Source organism: Leiobunum rupestre, chromosome 2 (genome assembly GCF_980474605.1).
Source record: "Leiobunum rupestre chromosome 2, qqLeiRupe1.1.hap1, whole genome shotgun sequence".
Classification (NCBI taxonomy): domain Eukaryota; kingdom Metazoa; phylum Arthropoda; class Arachnida; order Opiliones; family Sclerosomatidae; genus Leiobunum; species Leiobunum rupestre.
The window spans coordinates 64,147,505-64,173,687 of record NC_143385.1 but is presented as its reverse complement, the minus strand read 5'-3'; the positions used below and the strand labels follow the sequence as shown (position 1 = coordinate 64,173,687).

Genomic DNA, 26,183 nt, shown 5'->3' with positions numbered 1-26,183 from the left:
GTACGCCGCTCACCCTCCTCCAGCATACGGGTCAGATTTAATAGCCCTGGGGCGATCGGAGCCACCAGGCACCCCTCAATTTGAACCCCGAAAATAAGCTCCACTTCCTGATGGCCATTCCGAACCGGCACCAATTCGATGCAGATTTTTCGATTGATAAGAAGTTTCAATGTTGTTCAAATTTTGGCCCTTTTTTTATCCAACCTAAATTTATTCATTCAGCCTAAATTTATTCTTTGAAATTCATGTTTGAGATATACAGAAATAAAACAATTTCTGGATCAAATAGTCTGTCCTGGGTTGTTTTATTTAAATCAAATTTATTTAAATCAAATTTATTTAAATCACATTTATTTAAATCAAATTTATTTAAATCAAATTTATTTAAATCAAATTTATTTAAATCAAATTTATTTAAATCAAATTTATTTAAATCAAATTTATTTAAATCAAATTTATTTAAATCAAATTTATTTAAATCAAATTTATTTAAATCAAATTTATTTAAATCAAATTTATTTAAATCAAATTTATTTAAATCACTGGTTTAAAATATGATTAAATTATCAAATCATTGGTTTAAATTATCTTTTATATTTCAATGTATCAATGATTGAAATAACATTGTATACTTCATTATATTTATCAATATATTCCAAAAAGTATTTTGTAATGCTAATTAATAGAAAACTAAATTTCATTAAATTAAAAAAGTATAAAAAATCTATAAAATCAAAAGATGGATAGAAATTCATAAAATTAAAAAAAGTATATAAATCTATAAAATCAAAAGATCTATAGAAATTCATAAAATTTAAAAAAGTATAAAAAATCTATAAAATCAAAAGATGGATAGAAATTCATAAAATTAAAAAAAGTATATAAATCTATAAAATCAAAAGATCTATAGAAATTCATAAAATTTAAAAATTTATAAAAATCTATAAAATCAAAAGATGTACAGAAATTCATAAAATTAAAAAATTTATATAAATCCATAAAATCAAAAGATGGATAGTAATCCATAAAATTAAAAAAATAATAAAAAAATTATAAATATCAATAAATTCAAAAGAAATATAAAAATTCATACTATCAATCTAAATGTATATCAATTTTATCAACCACCTTTAATTTTGGTATTTAAAATCGTAACACTAATGTTTACGTATAGACTACACTTTTTGGTGGTTTAAATAGTTTTAACAGTTTGAAAGTGAATAGTTACTTAGGAATAATTTTATTAAACAGGGAGGAATTGGCTCAAAACCAAAAATCTCAAAATTTATTTTGAACAATAGAATAATAATAATAATATATTAAGGATTAATAATGTTTTTAATAATTTTTTAAATAAATATTTGAAATATTTACATTACTTATTCTAATAGTTTAAGGGGGAAGAATACAGTAAAAGCCTCTTTTTCGTTCAAGCTGAACGTTTCTGTTTTAACAATTACATAATTGAATTATATTTTTCTTATTAGGCTGAACCTTCCTCTAGTGCTTAAAATAATTTTGATAATTATAATATTAATATTTAACGAGATATAAGGTCCTAACTAAAGGGTAGTTTGGGGGTTTGCCCAACTTGTTTCGCTCCGGGGGTTCGAATTTAAACGTAATAACTTAACTACTTTTAAATTTAAAATTGTCAAAATTATTTTAGTCACTAAACAAGAGGCTGTTTTACACTTAAATATTAATTTTATAAGTTAAAATACAAAATTAAAAGAGTTCAGCTTGAAATAGCGCGAAAGTAGACAATGGAAACTGAAGTCTTCCCCCTTAATGAAGGTATCTATAATCATTTGGGAACTCGGCGCAGGAAGACACTTATTTGAGGGGGCCAGCGAAGCCAGTTTTCCAGATGCCTGGGAACTCGAATCTTTGTATCTGAAGAGAGCGCTCCCGTGAACTTTCAACGTCTCTCCAGATATTTGGTTCAGGGCCAAGCGAACGACTACATTTGCCACTTCCGAGATATTTATTCCTGCAGTTTCAGACAATTAGACAATTAAAAATCGCACTTCAAATTTTAAGAAAATAATTGCCGGAAACTATTGGTTCAGTGGCTCAAATACCCCATTTTGTTCAAATATTGGTAAGTATTGTTGCACGGTGGTAAATATTTTTTATGTATTAAGTATTGAAAATAGTGGTTAATAGTCCGTTAAATAGTGTGAAATATTGAAAATAGTGGAAATAAATGGTGGTAAATACGGTTTTAAGCAGTGGAAAATATTGTTAAATAGTAATAAATAAAATGTTGCGTGAAAACAAACTATTAGCTCAAGGTGTAGCACGAAAACAAACTATTTGCTCAAACTTAGACTCAGACTCAAAGTGTAGCACGGAATCAAATTATTACCTCAAAGTGTAGCCCGAAAACCAACTACAACCTCAAAGTATAGCACGAAAACAAACTATTACCTCAAAGTGTAGCACGGAATCAAACAATTACATAAAAGTGTAGCATAAAAACTATTACGTCAAAGTGTAGCATGAATAAAAAATATTACCGCAAAGTGTAGCAGGAAAACAAACTATTGCCTCAAAGTGTAGGACGAAAAAAAACTATTACCTCAAAATGTAGCACGAAAAAAAAACTATTACCTCAAAGTGTAGCACGAAAACAAACTATTACCTCAAAATATTGCACGAAAACAAACTATTACCTCAAAATATAGCATGAAAACAAACTATTATCTCAAACTGTAGCACGAAAACAAACTATTACCTCAAAGTGTAGCACGAAAACAAACTATTACCTCGAACTGTAGCACGAAAACAAACTATTACCTCAAAGTATAGCTCGGAAACAAACTATTGCCTCAAAGTGTAGCACGAAAACAAACTATTACCTCAAAGTATAGCACGAAAACAAACTATTACCTCAAAGTATAGCATGAAAACAAACTATTACCTTAAAACAAATTATCATAATAAATCGTAGTACAAAAATCAGTATGAACCAAAACAAAATCAATGAAGATGATTTAGCTTGCATGAAGCCAACATATAGGCGATATCCTCGTTGGGAAAGAAGCGCTATAAAGATACCGTCTGGTCTTAAATATTTCGAGGGTATTTAGAAAAAGGTACCCCCTTGCCCCCCTCACCGGGGAGCTTCTGTTAGTGGTGGTAGCGTTTGAGAGAGCGTTGACCTCACTTCTTCTGGTCTAGTGAGTCGACATTGCGCAAGATCTCGTCGGTGTCCTTATGGCAAGCAGACACCCTGGGCCGGTATCGCACCCCTGCACACCCCTGCACACCCCTCATGCGCCGGATCGCGCGCGGGACATTTTCTCACCGAATTCTGACGAGGCTCAACAAGTAGTTCCCACTCCACCGGAATGTAACAAAAAGGAGGCTGCTAATTGTATTTTAAAATAAAACGAAACTCTATTAGAAATAAACGTTTTACAATTACGAACTGTTCTTTAGTAAGCCAAAAAAACTCCCAACTAGTTTCTTCATCTCAATGCGGTAACAATGGTCTACTTTTAAGTGCTTGCGTTTTCATAGTGATTTCATTATCAAGATTGTGTCTACCTTACAAACAAAACATTATTTTGACAAGAACTTATTTAGGTTATTGAGAACGTACAAGTTTACCTTTCAACCCCGGAAAGGCCTAAAGAATTGTAATTTTAAATTTTAAGAATAATAATATTAAAATATTTCTTAAAGAACGTATTTAGGTTACTAAGATCGTACAAGTCTACCTTTCAAACTAGGAAAAGTCTAAAGAATTGTAACTTAAAAATAATAAAATATTACTTAAAGAAAGTATTTAGGTTACTAAGATCGTACAAGTCTACCTTTCAAACTAGGAAAGGTCTAAAGAATTGTAAATTTAAAAATAATAAAATATTACATAAACAACGTATTTAGGTTACTAAGATCGTGCGAGTCTACCTTTCAACCTGGAAAAGGCCTAATTAAAACACAAAATAAAGTAGTTATCACCTGGATGAATGAAGAAATGTTGACTTTATCACATTGCAATTCGATGAATGTTTGAGTTAAAATAAATCCTCAAAATAAGTAAAATACAACTCCAAAGTAATATAATAATCTACCTTTTTATTAGGTGAATTTCTGAGTTTAAATAAAGCTAAGAAAAAGTTAAATTTAACTTTAAAATAATATAATAATGGAGTTTTCTACTCAATAAATTTGAGCTCGAAATATGTAAATTACAACTCGGAAGAAATGAAGACTTTATCGCCTTACAACACTCGATGATTGTTGAGTTTAAATAAATGCTCAAAATAAGTAAAATACCACTCCAAAATAATATAATAATCTACCTTTTTACTAGATGAATTTCTGAGTTTAAATAAAGCCCAAAACTCGGTAAAATACGACTCCAAAGTAATATAATAATCTACCTTTTTACTAGATGAATTTCTGAGTTTAAATAAAGCCCAAAACTCGGTAAAATACCTCTCCAAAATAATATAATAATCTAACTTTTTACTAGATGAATTTCTGAGTTTAAATAAAGTCCAAAACTCGGTAAAATACGACTCCAAAGTAATATAATAATCTACCTTTTTACTAGATGAATTTCTGAGTTTAAATAAAGCCCAAAACTCGGTAAAATACCTCTCCAAAATAATATAATAATCTACCTTTTTACTAGATGAATTTCTGAGTTTAAATAAAGCCCAAAACTCGGTAAAATACCTCTCCAAAATAATATAATAATCTACCTTTTTACTAGATGAATTTCTGAGTTTAAATAAAGCCCAAAACTCGGTAAAATACGACTCCAAAATAATATAATAATCTACCTTTTTACTAGATGAATTTCTGAGTTTAAATAAAGCCCAAAACTCGGTAAAATACCTCTCCAAAATAATATAATAATCTACCTTTTTACTAGATGAATTTCTGAGTTTAAATAAAGCCCAAAACTCGGTAAAATACCTCTCCAAAATAATATAATAATCTACCTTTTTACTAGATGAATTTCTGAGTTTAAATAAAGCCCAAAACTCGGTAAAATACGACTCCAAAATAATATAATAATCTACCTTTTTACTAGATGAATTTCTGAGTTTAAATAAAGCCCAAAACTCGGTAAAATACCTCTCCAAAATAATATAATAATCTACCTTTTTACTAGATGAATTTCTGAGTTTAAATAAAGCCCAAAACTCGGTAAAATACCTCTCCAAAATAATATAATAATCTACCTTTTTACTAGATGAATTTCTGAGTTTAAATAAAGCCCAAAACTCGGTAAAATACCTCTCCAAAATAATATAATAATCTACCTTTTTACTAGATGAATTTCTGAGTTTAAATAAAGCCCAAAACTCGGTAAAATACCTCTCCAAAATAATATAATAATCTACCTTTTTACTAGATGAATTTCTGAGTTTAAATAAAGCCCAAAACTCGGTAAAATACGACTCCAAAGTAATATAATAATCTACCTTTTTACTAGATGAATTTCTGAGTTTAAATAAAGCCCAAAACTCGGTAAAATACCTCTCCAAAATAATATAATAATCTACCTTTTTACTAGATGAATTTCTGAGTTTAAATAAAGCCCAAAACTCGGTAAAATACCTCTCCAAAATAATATAATAATCTACCTTTTTACTAGATGAATTTCTGAGTTTAAATAAAGCCCAAAACTCGGTAAAATACCTCTCCAAAATAATATAATAATCTACCTTTTTACTAGATGAATTTCTGAGTTTAAATAAAGCCCAAAACTCGGTAAAATACCTCTCCAAAATAATATAATAATCTACCTTTTTACTAGATGAATTTCTGAGTTTAAATAAAGCCCAAAACTCGGTAAAATACCTCTCCAAAATAATATAATAATCTACCTTTTTACTAGATGAATTTCTGAGTTTAAATAAAGCCCAAAACTCGGTAAAATACCTCTCCAAAATAATATAATAATCTACCTTTTTACTAGATGAATTTCTGAGTTTAAATAAAGCCCAAAACTCGGTAAAATACGACTCCAAAGTAATATAATAATCTACCTTTTTACTAGATGAATTTCTGAGTTTAAATAAAGCCCAAAACTCGGTAAAATACCTCTCCAAAATAATATAATAATCTACCTTTTTACTAGATGAATTTCTGAGTTTAAATAAAGCCCAAAACTCGGTAAAATACCTCTCCAAAATAATATAATAATCTACCTTTTTACTAGATGAATTTCTGAGTTTAAATAAAGCCCAAAACTCGGTAAAATACCTCTCCAAAATAATATAATAATCTACCTTTTTACTAGATGAATTTCTGAGTTTAAATAAAGCCCAAAACTCGGTAAAATACCTCTCCAAAATAATATAATAATCTACCTTTTTACTAGATGAATTTCTGAGTTTAAATAAAGCCCAAAACTCGGTAAAATACCTCTCCAAAATAATATAATAATCTACCTTTTTACTAGATGAATTTCTGAGTTTAAATAAAGCCCAAATCTCGGTAAAATACCTCTCCAAAATAATATAATAATCTACCTTTTTACTAGATGAATTTCTGAGTTTAAATAAAGCCCAAAACTCGGTAAAATACCTCTCCAAAATAATATAATTATCTACCTTTTTACTAGATGAATTTCTGAGTTTAAATATAGCCCAAAACTCGGTAAAATACCTCTCCAAAATAATATAATAATCTACCTTTTTACTAGATGAATTTCTGAGTTTAAATAAAGCCCAAAACTCGGTAAAATACCTCTCCAAAATAATATAATAATCTACCTTTTTACTAGATGAATTTCTGAGTTTAAATAAAGCCCAAAACTCGGTAAAATACCTCTCCAAAATAATATAATAATCTACCTTTTTACTAGATGAATTTCTGAGTTTAAATAAAGCCCAAAACTCGGTAAAATACCTCTCCAAAATAATATAATAATCTACCTTTTTACTAGATGAATTTCTGAGTTTAAATAAAGCCCAAAACTCGGTAAAATACGACTCCAAAATAATATAATAATCTACCTTTTTACTAGATGAATTTCTGAGTTTAAATAAAGCCCAAAACTCGGTAAAATACCTCTCCAAAATAATATAATAATCTACCTTTTTACTAGATGAATTTCTGAGTTTAAATAAAGCCCAAAACTCGGTAAAATACCTCTCCAAAATAATATAATAATCTACCTTTTTACTAGATGAATTTCTGAGTTTAAATAAAGCCCAAAACTCGGTAAAATACCTCTCCAAAATAATATAATAATCTACCTTTTTACTAGATGAATTTCTGAGTTTAAATAAAGCCCAAAACTCGGTAAAATACCTCTCCAAAATAATATAATAATCTACCTTTTTACTAGATGAATTTCTGAGTTTAAATAAAGCCCAAAACTCGGTAAAATACCTCTCCAAAATAATATAATAATCTACCTTTTTACTAGATGAATTTCTGAGTTTAAATAAAGCCCAAAACTCGGTAAAATACGACTCCAAAATAATATAATAATCTACCTTTTTACTAGATGAATTTCTGAGTTTAAATAAAGCCCAAAACTCGGTAAAATACCTCTCCAAAATAATATAATAATCTACCTTTTTACTAGATGAATTTCTGAGTTTAAATAAAGCCCAAAACTCGGTAAAATACCTCTCCAAAATAATATAATAATCTACCTTTTTACTAGATGAATTTCTGAGTTTAAATAAAGCCCAAAACTCGGTAAAATACGACTCCAAAATAATATAATAATCTACCTTTTTACTAGATGAATTTCTGAGTTTAAATAAAGCCCAAAACTCGGTAAAATACCTCTCCAAAATAATATAATAATCTACCTTTTTACTAGATGAATTTCTGAGTTTAAATAAAGCCCAAAACTCGGTAAAATACCTCTCCAAAATAATATAATAATCTACCTTTTTACTAGATGAATTTCTGAGTTTAAATAAAGCCCAAAACTCGGTAAAATACCTCTCCAAAATAATATAATAATCTACCTTTTTACTAGATGAATTTCTGAGTTTAAATAAAGCCCAAAACTCGGTAAAATACCTCTCCAAAATAATATAATAATCTACCTTTTTACTAGATGAATTTCTGAGTTTAAATAAAGCCCAAAACTCGGTAAAATACCTCTCCAAAATAATATAATAATCTACCTTTTTACTAGATGAATTTCTGAGTTTAAATAAAGCCCAAAACTCGGTAAAATACCTCTCCAAAATAATATAATAATCTACCTTTTTACTAGATGAATTTCTGAGTTTAAATAAAGCCCAAAACTCGGTAAAATACCTCTCCAAAATAATATAATAATCTACCTTTTTACTAGATGAATTTCTGAGTTTAAATAAAGCCCAAAACTCGGTAAAATACCTCTCCAAAATAATATAATAATCTACCTTTTTACTAGATGAATTTCTGAGTTTAAATAAAGCCCAAAACTCGGTAAAATACCTCTCCAAAATAATATAATAATCTACCTTTTTACTAGATGAATTTCTGAGTTTAAATAAAGCCCAAAACTCGGTAAAATACCTCTCCAAAATAATATAATAATCTACCTTTTTACTAGATGAATTTCTGAGTTTAAATAAAGCCCAAAACTCGGTAAAATACCTCTCCAAAATAATATAATAATCTACCTTTTTACTAGATGAATTTCTGAGTTTAAATAAAGCCCAAAACTCGGTAAAATACCTCTCCAAAATAATATAATAATCTACCTTTTTACTAGATGAATTTCTGAGTTTAAATAAAGCCCAAAACTCGGTAAAATACCTCTCCAAAATAATATAATAATCTACCTTTTTACTAGATGAATTTCTGAGTTTAAATAAAGCCCAAAACTCGGTAAAATACCTCTCCAAAATAATATAATAATCTACCTTTTTACTAGATGAATTTCTGAGTTTAAATAAAGCCCAAAACTCGGTAAAATACCTCTCCAAAATAATATAATAATCTACCTTTTTACTAGATGAATTTCTGAGTTTAAATAAAGCCCAAAACTCGGTAAAATACCTCTCCAAAATAATATAATAATCTACCTTTTTACTAGATGAATTTCTGAGTTTAAATAAAGCCCAAAACTCGGTAAAATACCTCTCCAAAATAATATAATAATCTACCTTTTTACTAGATGAATTTCTGAGTTTAAATAAAGCCCAAAACTCGGTAAAATACCTCTCCAAAATAATATAATAATCTACCTTTTTACTAGATGAATTTCTGAGTTTAAATAAAGCCCAAAACTCGGTAAAATACGACTCCAAAATAATATAATAATCTACCTTTTTACTAGATGAATTTCTGAGTTTAAATAAAGCCCAAAACTCGGTAAAATACCTCTCCAAAATAATATAATAATCTACCTTTTTACTAGATGAATTTCTGAGTTTAAATAAAGCCCAAAACTCGGTAAAATACCTCTCCAAAATAATATAATAATCTACCTTTTTACTAGATGAATTTCTGAGTTTAAATAAAGCCCAAAACTCGGTAAAATACGACTCCAAAATAATATAATAATCTACCTTTTTACTAGATGAATTTCTGAGTTTAAATAAAGCCCAAAACTCGGTAAAATACCTCTCCAAAATAATATAATAATCTACCTTTTTACTAGATGAATTTCTGAGTTTAAATAAAGCCCAAAACTCGGTAAAATACCTCTCCAAAATAATATAATAATCTACCTTTTTACTAGATGAATTTCTGAGTTTAAATAAAGCCCAAAACTCGGTAAAATACCTCTCCAAAATAATATAATAATCTACCTTTTTACTAGATGAATTTCTGAGTTTAAATAAAGCCCAAAACTCGGTAAAATACCTCTCCAAAATAATATAATAATCTACCTTTTTACTAGATGAATTTCTGAGTTTAAATAAAGCCCAAAACTCGGTAAAATACCTCTCCAAAATAATATAATAATCTACCTTTTTACTAGATGAATTTCTGAGTTTAAATAAAGCCCAAAACTCGGTAAAATACCTCTCCAAAATAATATAATAATCTACCTTTTTACTAGATGAATTTCTGAGTTTAAATAAAGCCCAAAACTCGGTAAAATACCTCTCCAAAATAATATAATAATCTACCTTTTTACTAGATGAATTTCTGAGTTTAAATAAAGCCCAAAACTCGGTAAAATACCTCTCCAAAATAATATAATAATCTACCTTTTTACTAGATGAATTTCTGAGTTTAAATAAAGCCCAAAACTCGGTAAAATACCTCTCCAAAATAATATAATAATCTACCTTTTTACTAGATGAATTTCTGAGTTTAAATAAAGCCCAAAACTCGGTAAAATACCTCTCCAAAATAATATAATAATCTACTATTTTACTAAATAAATTTCGGAGTTTTTAAATAGAGCTCAAAACTCAGTAAAATTCCTTATAAACAATTATTGGCACTCCGATGAAAAACATTTACTAAGTAGGAAATACTCCAAAAAACGAAATTCCAATTAAACCGATTCATAAATCTTGTTATAGTAAATACGCGAATAGTCAAATCTGGACCACTTCTTCAAAACTCTTTGCGTCGAATCTTCTCGGGAATCGAAACCCAAAAAGAAACCAGCCAATTCACGAATTTTTCCTGGAATCAAAGAAGCCATTGTAGGCCAGATGCCCCGGGTTGTAGAAAGATGCGAAGATATATTAAAAATAGGATCCATTTAAAAACTTGACCACGGCGCGCGCGGTCCCAGGTAAAAGAGGAACCGACTGACTTCCTGGTTACCCTCCCCCTCCCCCGGTAGTCTGTGTCGCGCCCCCTGGTGGGGGATGGCGCAACTGGAGAGAAACAAAACCGATGCCTAGATGTGGATCCGCGAATTTTCTCGTCCCTGTGGCTCTAGGCAATTTTAAAAGCGGTGCTGTGCTTGCCACTTGGGTTCAGTTTGCTGTCACCACTTGCCACTGACAGTCGAGTATCGCCGCTGCTCGACCAAATATTTCATTCGGGACGTTTCTTCAACATTCTGTTTTTTGTTGGGACCCGCAGTGCGATATTACTTTAAGCATTTAATCTTTGGATTTCGTATTCTTATCACAAGTGTCACTAAGTTCCTTTAGGTAAGTTACAGCTTTTTCAATCCATAATTTGCAGGGTTTTTTTCAGTTTAATTTGGTGTACAATCTAAGAACAACACATAGTTGGTTTAGTTAAAAATATTAATAATATTTCCTTAAGAAGAATTTATGAATGAGGTTTAGTTAGAAATATTAATAATATTTCCTTCACAGCCAGAATTTATGAATGAGGTTTAGTTAGAAATATTAATAATATTTACTTAACAAGAATTTATGAATGAGGTTTAGTTAGAAATATTAATAATATTTCCTTCACAGCCAGAATTTATGAATGGGGTTTAGTTAGAAATATTAATAATATTTACTTAATAAAAATTTATGAATGAGGTTTAGTTAAAAATATTAATAATATTTCCTTCACAGCAAGAATTCATGAATGAGGTTTAGTTAGAAATATTAATAGTATTTCCTTAACAAGAATTTATGAATGAGGTTTAGTGGTTTAGTTAAAAATATAAAAATATTACTAAGGCAATAATTTATGAAAGATTGGTTATACCCAAATTCTAAATTAATCCATTGTATGAATATCATCAAATATAAAAATTTTGACGTATACTATCACGTCAAATCAAAATTTGATAAAACGAATTATCTAATACCCGAAATACCATTATAAAATAAGCCGAGAAGTACGCCACATAATATGATCGCTAGAGCGCGTTACGTTTGCTAAGAATTTCAGCAAGAACTTTATTTTTAAAGCAGAAACAAAACCAATCTTGCAAAAACTCAACATTGCTTGGAAAATTGACGACACCTTAGTATGCAACTAGAATATATTTAGTTAAGGTATTAAGATGAACTCCATAGTTAATTTAAACCAGTTAGTTAGATAGTCAACTAGATAGTTAGTTAAAAGTGAGCTTCTTACAGTTATGAATTATAGATAAATAATTGAACGTTTAGAAAAAATCCACGAAAAAGATTAAACGCTTTTAGAAGCATGTTTTCTCGGATTTATGCAACCAGAAGTTCATAATACAGATCTTAGGAGATAAGTAAGATTCCAAACGGGATGAAAACTAACGGTTTAAAATATTAAATTACACTATGTAGGGATTTATAGTTAAATATAAAATATATTTTCCCTGTGTAACGGTTTCATTAAGCTTCCACGTATGATATATTGAGAAACGACAGGAACATGTTTCGAGCGAAGAAAATTAGCAGCAAAGGAAGATGGACCCTTATCCCTAAAGAAATACATAATAAACTTCTGATATCACGTATCGTAGCAACGGAATTTTGAAATAGTTACAAACATACAGACATCAATTCCTTAAGTTCATCGACTGGTTAGAGATTTAGTGTTAAGGTGGTGCGGAAAATCGAAAGCTCTTCACGTATGATGGTATCTCGAGGTTAACACGGGTCACGGTCGGTCAGCTGAATAAAATTCGAGCTTAGGCATCTCAAGTTTCTACAGAAAATCTTTAACTTGTATATATTATAAAGATTTAACTTAAAATTCACGAAACTGCGCTGTCCATCTGCCGGTAGGATCAAATGTTTCTCAAAATTGGGGGTAATAATTGAGGGGTAAAAGTCAGATAAATCTATACTCCGGTGTACCACGGTGTACTCCGGTGTAGTACGATAGCAGTATTACACAAATTCGCGCAGGGAATTGGTTAGCAGTGTTTTATTTTTGAAAATTATTGATTTTGAATCATTTTATAGATCTTTTCTCGAACAAATTGATTTATCAGGGGCGTATACAACGGTAATTTAAATAAAAATTTAAATTAACCTCAATTAATATTAATTGCTATTTGTAATTTAGTTTGAATTGGCGTTGCTACAGAAACTATTTTTCAACATTTTCGTAAAATCAGTGGTTTAATAAAAATTATTCGATTTAAATCAATGATTAACCAAAATAATCGATTTAAATCAATGATTACCATAATAAGCGATTAAAATCCATGATTAACCCAAATAATCGATTTAAATCAATGATTAACCAAAATAATCGATTTAAATTCACGATTAACAAAAGTCATTTAGTTTGAATCCACGATTAACAAAAATCATTTGGTTTAAATTCACGATAAACAAAAATCATTTGGTTTAAATCCACGATTAACCAAAATCATTTGATTTAAATCAACGATTAACCAAAATCATTTGATTTAAATCAACGATTAACCAAAATAATTTGGTTGAAATTCACGATTAACAAAAATCATTTGGTTTAAATCCACGATTAACAAAAATTAATTGATTTAAATCAACGATTAACCAAAATTATTTGATTTAAAACGACGATTAACAATAAGCATTTGGTTCAAAATCAACGATTAAAAAATATTTGATTTAAATCAATTATTAACAAAAATAATTAATTTAAAACAACGATTAACAAATATCATCGATTTAAATCACTGACTTAAAGGCAATTAAAATAAGATCACCCTGATGAAATTAAATTTAAATAAAACCCAATACGGAAGTTCTATCGGTTTCGGAGTGCATAAAATAACGAAGAAATAATGGTGTTAATTGATTTGCAGGTCAAGGCCATGCGTAGAAATTTGCTGTGCTGTTCGGCGCTCCTCCTGGTTCTTCTGCCTACCTTCGGACAGGCCCAGTTCCGGCCGCCCGCCCTAGGTAAGCCCTCCACGCACTTCCAATGTGACTTCCTCGTTCGGGTTCAATCAACTCTGGCCGAAGAAACAGCCATTCGCGTGTACCCTCCATCCATCATCGCAGACACCCGTCAGCCGTGACTGCTACACCCCAAACAAGCACCATTCAAGGTCATTCTTAGCGGCTTTTCACAATCGCCAACTCATTTATTCGATTGTTCTTCGATTTAGATTTAATTTGAAGACATTTCACGCTAAATATAGTTCATTGTGATTTAGTGATCCGATTTAAATAGTGAACCTTTAACAGTTAATGCGACCAGATCTTAGATAAATTTACTGATTCAATTTAAATAGTGGACTTTTTAATGAGGAAAATATTACACTTTGATCTTAGTTAAATTATCAAACTATTAAATTTAAAAAATATTTGATGTTAGTTAAATTATCAAACAATTAACTTATTATTAAATTTAAAAATATATTTGTTCTTAGTTAAATTATCAAACAATTATCTTATTATTAAATTTAAAAATATTTTTGATCTTAGTTAATTTATCAAACAATTAACTTATTATTAAATTTAAAAATATATTTGATCTTAGTTAAATCATCAAACAATTATCTTATTATTAAATTTAAAAATATATTTGATCTTAGTTAAATTATCAAACAGATTAACTTATTATTAAATTTGAAAATACTACACTTTGATCTCAGTTAAACTATCAAACAATTAACTTCTTATTAAATTTAAAAATATATTTTATATTAGTTCAATTATCAAACAATTAACTTCTTATTAAATTTAAAAATATATTTAATGTTAGTTAAATTATCAACCAATTAACTTATTATTAAATTAAAAAATATACTTTATTTGAACTTATGTACTTGTTACACTAAAAGACACTAGATTTTCATCTTAGCCAAATAATCAAAAAACATTTTATTAATTTCATAAAATGATATATTTTATAATAAGTTATTTATTTTTGACGCTAAATAATTATAATTATAATAATTATAATAATTAATGATTAAATAATAATTATAATTATAATAATTTAAGAATGCTTAAACTTCAATTATTTTGGAAAAATCTAACGAAAAATATTTCGAGTTTTCTAGTAATCCTCATATTGGTTAAAAAGTACTATTTTTTTGCAAGAATGCTGAGAATTTATCTACCTTCAGGCCTTATAGTTAACGAAAGCTTTTTACCGACTTTAAATCATCTGATACTTAATCAAACATAACATTTGAAAGAATTCCACAACTCTTCACTGACCTGAGGCGATTTAGAACACGTACTATGTATAAAATATATTTAAAAAATAAATGCATAATTCATACACGATGTGAAAAAACGTGTTTTTGACCCCAAAGTTTATTTTTTTAATAAGATGTACCGGTTGATCAGTTACATTACATTTTAAATTATGCCTGAGTTATTTTATATCTTGAGTTGAAAAGTTCACGAAGCTATAGAACGTAGCATTCCAGTTCAAGTTCAATGATCAAAAGATGTTCCTGTTTTTCGTAGGAAACGAGTTTGGTCTGTTAGAAGGTGTCTTTGACCGCGGTACGCAACCCTTTCATCTGGATCATATATTAAAATCCAGATCTTGAAAAATTTGCTACTTCTTCAAATATCCCGTTTTTCGGTGAAGATAATTTTTTAACCTTGGGGTGGTTTATTCTCTGTATTATTAATTTACTTCTCCAAACGTTTCACCCTGTCCACAAAAAAAAGGGTCTTTAGAATGGGTGGAAATTAAATAAAACTACATAATTTCATTATTAACCGCGAAATAACTGTGTTACTTTTATGGATTTATTTATATCTCTAGTATTGTCCGCTCCCTCCTATGGCGCTGCTTAGTGGGTTGTTGCGGAAGTAATGGCTACGATAGTTGGGTAAAACATTTATTGATTTTGACACCTAGAACACCCCGGGTTTAAACTATCTTGTGTTGCATTCCGACCAATATCAACTGATCTGATAACATCTGAACGTAAATGCGGATAATCTAATATCTGATTTATCGTAATTACTAACTCGATTCAGATAACTCAACTGATAATTAGTTACACTCGTAAAAAAGCTATCATTTGACGTGTATTTTTGTATTTTTTCAGGTATTTTCAGCATAGTTCGTTACCAAAACACCCCTTGCACGGGTGACAACGGCTTGGAGGGAACTTGTTTCACCGAGGCCGAATGCAACCGAAGAGACGGTTCCAGCATCGGCAGTTGTGCCAACGGATACGGGGTCTGTTGCTTCGGTAAGTCCAACAAAACATTCAATCGTTTTACAACCAGGATCTTTTAATGGAGAGGTCATCCTACTCCCCAGTTTCTTTGCAAAACCCCTTCGTCAGAAAAAAATATCACTTTGCTGTTTTGCGCGCTCTATATTGGTACCCCAAAAAAATATTTTATTTATTTCAAATAATATACCAATATTTAAACCAAAGTTATATAATACATATATTAAAATGTTACATCGTACAGTGGCGGCGCTAGGGGGTAGTCCAGGTAGGCCTACCTTAAAATTTTTAGGGGCCCCAAAATCACTCTATAAGGGGACCCAAATTGATCTAGAAAGGGTCTCAAAATTGTCCCAAGAGATAAAATTATTTATAAATAACAATGAAACAAATGTCGATAATGTATTTAGAAATTTTTGAGGTAACTCCTAGTAAATAAAACCAGTTATGTTATATTTGGACTCGTTTTACTGTTGTTAGAACTTTTTTGTTCGTCATGTACATCACTACTTTATTTTATTGAAGCATTTCGTTGAGAAAAGGGGGGTCCCGGGTCGGGGGCCCATTTATTTGGTTTGCCTACCCTCGCGACAATTCTTGGCGCCGCCACTGACATCGTACTGTACATAATTTGTTCAGTCTACCATAATTAACTCACTAAAAAACATACTAGGCTTCGAGCTCGTAAATCATAGCGCCATCTACTTTAATACCCATTAATTAAATGTACGAGGAAATAGCAGACGACTTTTGGATTTAAATATTTCTAGGCTGAAATATTAGTTTATTATCACTTGAGCTGCATCATGTGATTTTTTTAAATAAAATGGGATTGATGAATGATGCATTTATGAATATTTAGGTCAATTTTTCACTAGTCAAATTGACTAGCGAGCCCCCAGATTTCGATTCATCTTAGTAGTCAAAGCATTTATTTTAGTGATTTGGATACATTTGTTAGAAGTTCATTCGTCCGAACGGTGGTACAAATGTCCGAATGATCATTTGTCCGAATGCCGGAAAACAGGATCGTATGTCCGAAAACGTATTTCATTTGCCCGAAAAATTTATCACAACTTTTGTTGGTGATTTAGTCGTTCAATTTATGTTCACTTTACTGGCGAATTTCATTTGTTCGAATAATCGTTTGTCCGTTTTTTTGGTTGTTCTTTTTAAATATTGTTAATATAAGAAAATAGTAACATTAACGTGAACCTAACCTAACCTAAAATGTCCACAACATTCAACACAATTCCCACTTACTATATCGGCCAAAGGAAAAATGGACATAATAGGATAAAATGATTAGACATTATAATACGAATATGAAGTAAAATATACAATATATAGATATAGCAACAATTAAGAAAAAGCAACTTGAACAAACAACGATATTTACAATGTAGTTTTTTATTTTTTATTCTTGCACTAAAAAAATGCGGACCAAAAAAACAGCAATAATAAATACTAATTTAGCGACAGAATTCGGACAAATGACGCTACGGATTCGGACGAATGAAACAAACAAGTTGTCCAATTCGAACAATTGAAACATTTGTTATTTCGGCGGTTCGGACGAATGAAATTCGAACATTTGTTCCACCGTTCGGACGAATTAAATTCTAACATTTGTTCCACCGTTCGGACGAATGAAATTCGAACATTTGTTCCACCGTTCGGACGAATGAAATTCTAACATTTGTTCCACCGTTCGGACGAATGAAATTCGAACATTTGTTCCACCGTTCGGACGAATGAAATTCTAACATTTGTTCCACCGTTCGGACGAATGAAATTCGAACATTTGTTCCACCGTTCGGACGAATGAAATTCTAACATTTGTTCCACCGTTCGGACGAATGAAATTCGAACATTTGTTCCACCGTTCGGACGAATGAAATTCGAACAAATGTACCTACCCCATTTTAGTAGTCAAATGCCGTGACTAGTGCCTTATGTCCGACCTTGGTTATCTCCCTAGCGGTCGTTAGATGTCGCGACGAGAACCAGGGATTATTTTCCACTCAATGTACATAGTCGCGTGCGCCAACCTCCCCATAAAAAGATCCTGATCCAACAATTACCGAGTGACTAATTGTAAACTATCTCTGTGCAGCCCGTTTCACGTGCGGCGCGGTGACCAGTCAGAACGAGACAGTCTTCGTGAATCCGAACTACCCGAAGGGAGAGAACGGAACGGACACTTGCCAAGTGACCGTCGAGAAGCAGGACAACGTGTGCCAACTGCGCTTGGACTTTGACGAGTTCACCTTGGCCCAACCGGACGATGGCGGCCTTTGCTCCACCGACTCCTTCATGATCAGGACCACCGTCGGCGAACGACTGCCCATCCTCTGCGGAGAAAACCAGCAACAACATTGTCAGTTTGCAAACGTTCTTCCTTCTACCATAAAGCATAAGTCTATAATTGCGTACCATCATCGGAGTTAAGGAAAGATGGTTTGATCACTTAGCAATGGCTAAAGAAAAAGTGGCCAATAGATGGCGCGCCCGACACTGCGTTGCCCCTTCAGATACTTATGGGCTTTCCCTAATTACATCGTAGTACTGAGATGCAGCCTAATTTATAGGAGATGGCGGGAAATTTAAATTTTACAAGCTAACTTGGATCGTTTTAATTTTCGTTTCGTTTTAAAGAAATGTATTTTTTAAATATTTATATAATTAATCAACGAACATTTAATTATAGTATCTCAAATATTTATTTGAATTGAAGTACAAAATTTGTACTAGAATTGATAAAGGAATATCACTCACAGTAGTTTTGCCTTTTGGCTCTTCATTAGTTTAGGTTTGCTTAGATTGTTTGGAATTTAAAAAAAATTAATTGTTAGTTAATTAATTTAGAGATCATAAACAACCGAGTCCGAACGACACGAAAACTTGGTGGTGTTCCCTTTCCTTAGGTGCTCCGGTGTAATGAGGTAAAGCCCACAAAATATCTGGAGGGGCTACGTAGCGTCAGTAGCGCCATCTGTGGGATAAAAATATTTCGTTAAATAAAAAGTCTATATGATCGAAAAATCTACCTACACTTCTGCCATCTAGGAGCAACAAACACAAGGAGAACGCAGCTAGCCTTTAAACACGCTAACGCAGTGTTGTGTACAAATTTCATTGGACGAACCTTTACGCTGAACGTTTTAGGGGCGGGGGGAGGACAATTTCCGAATTTTCCCCTTCCGACGGCAGCAGGCGCTAAAGCGTCTAACCAATGAAATCTGTACACAAGAAAATCCACGACTCTTGACGGGTTGCGTTCTCCTTGTGTGGGGTGTTGTGTTTGTTGCTCCTAGGTGCCATCATGGAGAAAGTCTTGCTGTGTAATAATTTTAATTCGTCACCATGACGCCAGGAGGCGAATGGAGGTTGACCAAATGGGAGTTAACACCAGGTCATTTATCAGACGTAAAGACGCGCGATGACGTCAAAGAGAAAGCGCCAATAAGCGAATCTAAGGCTTTGACGTCATGACGCCTTTTTTGACGATCCCCATTCTCCCTCTGTTATCACAATGACGCCATAAAATTATTAATTTTTCCCCATGGTTCCACACGGTGTCTCAGTCGAAATATTTACTCATAATTATGTGTAAAGTGACGCGTATTTGACGTCATATCTGATAAGCGCCTCTAGCGTGAAAAATACGCGACTCTTAAAGGGAATATAACCACTGGTATTTTTGTCGCCCTCCGAGGGTTCCAATATTGTCCGCTGCCTCCCATGGCTTTTCACACTTGCGGCGCTGATAATCGCTGATTGTGAAGGGAATAAAGGAAATTGATGGGGTCTTCCATAAAGAACGCGTTGGAGGTTCTATTCCCTTTAAACGAATTATCAATTATAGAAAAATATTCTAGAAATGGCTCTTAGTAGGCAACTGACACACTTATGTGACAACAATTATGAACTTATGGTACTACTCTTAGGGGACCCTCGTGTATATAACAGGAATTGTAATTTCTGCTGGTTATTTCTAGTGTACGTGGACATGGGCCGCGGTTCGGGCAACCCTGTCGTCCTCAGCGTGGTCAGCAACGGAGACCGTATGACCAGAAAATGGAAGATCAAGATCAGCATGATTGAGTGCAACAGCCTTGACATGGGTCAGTATCCAAGCATTTATATCATAAAATGTTGATCGAGGATTAAGTTAGCTCGCTGTTCTTAGAGTTAATTCGTATTTCATATTACTCAAATCGAAATATCGATCCAATTTTTGAGAGGTGAATCGATTAAAAATTAAATATCGAAGAATCGACTGAAAATTAAATATCAGCGAATCGACTGAAAATTAAATACCAGTGAATCGATTAAAAGTTAAATATCGACGAATCGATCAATAGTTAAATATTAGCGAATCGATTGAAAGTTAAATATCGACGAATCGATTAAAAGTTAAATATCGACGAATCGATTAAAAGTTAAATATCGACAAATAGATTAAAAACTAAATATTAGCGAATTGATCAAAAGTTAAATACCGACGAATCGATTAAAAACTAAATATTAGCGAATTGATTAAAAGTTAAATATCGACGAATCGATTAAAAGTTAAATATTGACGAGTCGATTTAAAGTTAAATATAGATAAATCGATTTAAAGATAAATATCGATTAATCGATTTAAAATTATTTATCAATTGATATAAAATTTAATATAGACGAATCAATTTCAAAATAAATATCAACGAATTGATTTCAAAATATATATTTCATATAAGTATCGATTTGGTTTGTTATAGTTCGATTTCTTAACCCCTAAAGCTACGTTCACACGTAGAAAACGGTTTGAATTGGCTTAAAATAATTTAGCAGCTAGCTGTCTTGGGCCTAATGTGGTGCCTTTGATATTAGCCTAGCTGATTAAAGTGATTATTATTATTATTATTATTATTAATCTATTTTAAAACAGTTAACAATTTTTGAGTAATAGTGAGTGTAAGGAGCTGTTTCAAGTGGCATTTAGAAGAATTGTAATGTAGTCACTTGGACCACGGCCAACTTTGTTCACGCGCTGTTCGCGCTACCGCGGCCAACCCATTCGTTGAATTTTCAATGTTAACCTATGAGCGCCCCTAGCGGAATATTATTTTTCGAATAGTTTTTGCATTGAAGCCAATATAAAAACGAGCGTGGCGCTGAACTCCTACATGTTATAGCAGGAGACATGACTAGGAGTTCACAGCCGGGCGCTTTTCCCAACGCGCACTGTGAACGAAAAACGCGTCTTTCACTTCTCTAACTTCTACCCCCCAAACCGGGTATCTCCAGTCTCGGAGACGGACACGAGATGAAATATTTTAGTGACGCTCTCTAGCGAGGATTGTGGGAACTACCGCTGAAGAAAAAACCAGTTCTGACTCGTTCTGACTGGGTTGTAGAGCCGCCACTGACTTACGAGAGCTTCCACCGCGTCTCCCAGAGGGCGCAATATTGATAGTAAAGTATCTCACGCGACGGCCGAGACAAAAAGGGAACGGCAGAGAGAAAATTCGAGGGGTGGGTAAAAAGCGGGGATTATTGCAAGGATCCTATATGTTAGAAGGATGGGTAGCCCTCCGGCCAGCCCGTGTTTTCAAAACGCTGGCAGCGCCGTCGATATTAAAGGGAATATAACCTGCAAAGCAATCTTAATGGAAGACCCCTTCAATTTATCAAATTACCCTGTACAGTGGCGCCAAACATTTCTAAATCCAAAGGCAAGAGCGGCCAGAGCTGCAAACGTTGGTGTTCCACACCAAATACCTGAGATTATATTCCCTTTAAGAGAGCCTCTAAACGTGGGACGTCTTGTTTCTATTCCCTCAAGGACAAATTTTGGCGGTGTTTCCCCCATGTTTTGTCCTTGACGGAATCTAAGGACGGATTCTCTATCGCGCATGACCCACAGACGGCGCTGCCATTTTTCGTCCCTCGCCTCATATCCTTCTAACATATAGGATCCTTGGTTATTGGGAAAAACGGGTTTTTGTGTTCACGACGCCGGGGTCCATTCACCGGGGCAACCGCTGTCAACTCCTAGTCATGTCTCCTGCTTATAGTACAGTTTATAGGGGGAAAATCCTTGCTCACGGAATTTCGACGAATGTGTTGGTCGCTGTAGCGCGAGAGATGAAAGTTGGTTGTGCTTGGACCAACGGCTAACTTAGGCCTCAAGTGGTGTTTTGGTTATTAGCCTTGCTGACTTAAAATGATTTACCATCAGCCCCACCCGGATGTCTGCAATACTACCGTTTGCCCAGCGCCCTGGTCAGAAGTTTCAACTACGGCGGTCGCATCGACTCTAAGGTCAGGTACCTGAGCAACCTGAGGTACTCCGTCTGCATGAGAGTCGAAGAGAACTTCTGCTCCATCAAATGGGAGACTGAGCGCGAAAGCTCCTTCTCATTCGGCGCTCCATTCGACTCCGGCTCCGACGGATTCGCCTGTAACGACGACGACTACATCGGTATCGATCAGGGATCCTTGGACGGCGTTGGACCCGGAGAAGACAGGTTCTGCGGCACCAAGCTTCTTGACAAGAACGTCATTATCTGTGAGTTCCACTTTTTTTTGCTTTTGCGTTTTTATAGGAAAACCAAACTATTACGCTAGCAGTCAGTGGCTGGCTGGCTTGAAACCTACTAATTGGACATGGTTCATCTATGAGTTCTATCTTGCTCTTTTTTCTGGGTTTTTTTTTACTTTGGCGTTTTTTAAAAAAACCAAAAGTATTACGCTAACAGTCAGTGACTGGCAGGCTTGAAACAAACTAATCAGCCATGGTTCATCTGTGAGTTCTACCTAGCCCTTTTTTCCTCTTTTCTACTTTTGCGTTTTTATACAAACCAAAAGTAATACGCTAGCAGTCAGTGGCTGGCTGGCTTGAAACAAACTAATTGGACATGGGTTCATCTAGATAGCCCTTTTTTCGTTTTTTTTTCTGCTTTTGTGTTATCATATGAAAACCAAACTATTGCGCTAGCAGTCAGTGACTAGTTGACTTGAAACAAACTAATCGGCCATTGTTCATCTTCAAGTTCTATCTTACTCTTTTTCCCTTTTTTTTACTTTTACGTTTCTATATGAAACTAAAACAATTACGCTAGCAGTCAGTGGCTGGCAAGCTTGAAACAGACTAAACTAATCGGCCATTGCTCATTTGCGAGTTCTATCTAGCCCTTTTTTCGTTTATTTTTACTTTTGCGTTTTTTATACAAACCAAAAGTATTAAGCCAGCAGTTAGTGGCTGGCTTGCTAGAAACCTACTAGTTGGTCATGGTTCTTCTACGAGTTCTATCTTTCTCTTTGTCTCTTTTTTTACTTTTGCGTTTTGATATGAAACCAAAAGTATTACGCCTGCAGTCAATGGCTGGCAGGCTTGAAACTAACTAAACTAATCGCCTATTTTGTTTTCTTCCAGCCCGCAGCAAACCATTCTACCTGAAAGTGCGTTCCAACAGCGACGCGTTCTTGAACGCCAACTCCTCCCAGATCGGATTCTCGCTGAGATACACGCAATTGCCTTGTATGCTTTGACACCATTCTTCCCAAAATCAAAAATATTATTTATTCAAACTCAGGTATCTGACGGATTTGTTACGATTGGTTCCTTGTTTTTGAGCACGCAAGGAATGACGTCACTCAATTGGAATGTCAAAGAAAAATAACACAGCACGCTCACAATTTTGTCACGAGCATGAATTATAAGCACGATCACATTTCAAACGAATTGTTTGAATGTTCATTTTTAATGCACTTTTCTGCACGATTTTTCGTAGACTCTTATTCTCAAATGTTTCTCGTAACGAAACTAATTTTAATATCGCAATTTTAGACTAAATTTTAGACTAACTTTTAGCCTAAATTTTAGCCAAAACTTTCACCACCAAATGGGGTTTATCTTAAATAATTTTTATTTAATATTGCACGGTCAAAGGATGAATTTATAATTTAACACTTTCAGGTCAAAATAGATTTAGTCAACTAAACTAATTTTGTTTCTAAAACAGTTCCAAATCATAATTTATTATATAAATTGGGGTTAGACATCATGAACCGAATTGAACTAATATACAAATCAAGTTAGCGAACGTTTGAGAATTAACCTACGAAAACCGAACTAAAATTGGCACCTTTTAAATTTAAATTAATATTAATATTGTCCAAGGACCTAATCGTATTTTAGTTCAATTTTAGTTCAGAAAAAAGAACTAAAATTGATCAGGAAATCCGTAAACAATTTTGGTGTAACTTTCATTGAAACTCAATTACAATCTAAAAATATTTTATAAATTTTATAATTTATAAAATAAAGCTAAAATGCACCAGCATTGTTAGACCTAGTCATCGAAAATGCAAACTGTCATACAAGTATGTCATTTTGCATTTAGAAATAAATTTAAAGTATGATCATAAGCGTATAATATTTTCACATAAGTGTGACACTTCATATTACTCACATTCAAAAGTTTTACTGAGAGCTATTTACAAGACAGACTACATTACGGGCTTCTTCGCCGTTTTGCGTCCGCTTGCTAACGCGTCACACGTAGCCTTTGACAGCGCCTCGCTAGGGGCAGATTTTATTCTTGTGATGACGTCACTCCGTTACTAGCTCTCAGTAAAATATTTCCCAAAGTGACAAACGTATGGAACAATATTATAGACTTATGCTATGATCAAACAAAAAAACTCTAAACACGCGAACTTACTGGTTAAATGTCATTATTATTAAGTTAATTTTGACTTTTAATTAGTCACTGCACCTAATTGCATGAATAAATCAAATGCTAAACTAAATTAAAATAACCAAGCACGCTAAACTGCATGAAACTAATTAAATCGGTAATTCGTTTAAAATTACCGTATCTAAAATAACCAAATTAGATTTAATTTAAAACAAGATTAATTTAATTACAAATGTGGCATTAAATTTACAGACCAATTAAATAAAAAATCAATTAATCTGGTTTTAATGACAGTGGCGTAGACAAGGGGGGGGGTTTCCGGGTCCAGACCCCCCCTTGGGCCTACCTTCAACTGTACTAAATTTCCACCCCCTTCTCGACCGCCCTCTTAACATTCACATGCTTCGACCCCCCCTTGGCGAATTTCTGGCTACGCCACTGTTTAATGATATTAGTTAATATAAAATTATTAAAGGGATCCTGACATAAAAATAATTGACTAGAGTTTTTCTAAGCAGATGGCGCCTTTTTATTATATTGGTAGTCTTGACAACGGGTATTATAAGTAGTCTTGGAACACGCTTTGTCTACTTTGAGTACATTTATCTCTGTTACGCCACTAGGGGCGAAAGTTACTTCTTCGCTTTAAAAATTAAAATAATTATTATCGTATTTTTAAATATTAAGAAAGCAAAAATAATAGAATTTATCACCAAAAAAGTTACAAAATTAATGACTGTCACTATCCCTTTAAGATTTTGCAAAAAAAGGCGGCCTATTTAAATGTGATAAAGTGTCATGGTCGTGGTATATTACTTTCTTTTCTTGTTTCTTTGGTCTAATAGGCAGCAGTTGAGGCGGTAAACGGTGTCCAGTCTTCTATAAATGTAGCGGCATGCAATAAAAGAGTGGGGTAGTAGAAAAGCGGAAGTAGTATTCCGAGAACACGGAAGTAGTATTCTGAGAACCCGGAAGTACTATTTTGTGCCATCTCCCATCTAGGCAACATCTTGCACTTCACCCAGCCCAACTTGCGAACCAACGACGATGACGACGCTATCGTCGCTGCTCCGGAAGTTGTTGTAGAAGACCACAAACCCATTATAGAAGACAAAACAACCAATGCCACAGCTACAACCACCCTGGCGCCATCTACAGTCGCCAAAGAAAACTAATTTATTAAGAACTTTTTTTTGATAATTTTTTCTACTTATAGCGAAATGAACAAAGTTTTTATTTAATATTGCCTAACATTTATTTAAATTATTTAAAATTTAAAAAGATTGATTTAATAAAATATGGATACCATTCCCGGTGAGTGGTCGTGCAGTAACAGAAGTTAGCGCCTGATTGGCAGCTTTTTCTAGTTATTGTTACGCCACCTATGTAACATTCCAATCATTATTGTATTTTTTGCTATTTATTATTAGAATTTTTGTAGTAGAATTTATAATTGTACTGCGGCTGAAACCAATCATTTGTGTCAAAGGTTCCCATTGTATTTCACCCGAAACAGTAAAAATAAAACGCGTATTTTTGTAAAAAAAAATTAA

The 26,183-nt window shown here is 32.7% G+C and overlaps 1 protein-coding gene across 2 annotated transcripts; it reads left to right on the top strand.

Moving 5' to 3' along the window:
* Positions 1 to 10,890: 10,890 nt before the first annotated feature.
* Positions 10,891 to 26,145, top strand: LOC149958740 (uncharacterized). Of its 2 annotated transcripts, none has more exons than XM_090165023.1 (8): positions 10,891 to 11,054; positions 13,589 to 13,685; positions 15,806 to 15,952; positions 18,054 to 18,317; positions 19,939 to 20,064; positions 22,167 to 22,496; positions 23,364 to 23,468; positions 25,476 to 26,145. In XM_090165023.1, the coding sequence occupies exons 2-8, from the start codon at positions 13,598 to 13,600 to the stop codon at positions 25,484 to 25,486; spliced, it is 1,071 nt and encodes a 356-aa protein (XP_090021149.1). In that variant the 5' UTR covers positions 10,891 to 11,054; positions 13,589 to 13,597; the 3' UTR covers positions 25,487 to 26,145. The 2 variants fall into 2 exon arrangements, with proteins under 2 accessions (XP_090021149.1, XP_090021150.1); XM_090165024.1 differs by having other exon boundaries at positions 23,364 to 23,523.
* Positions 26,146 to 26,183: the final 38 nt, after the last annotated feature.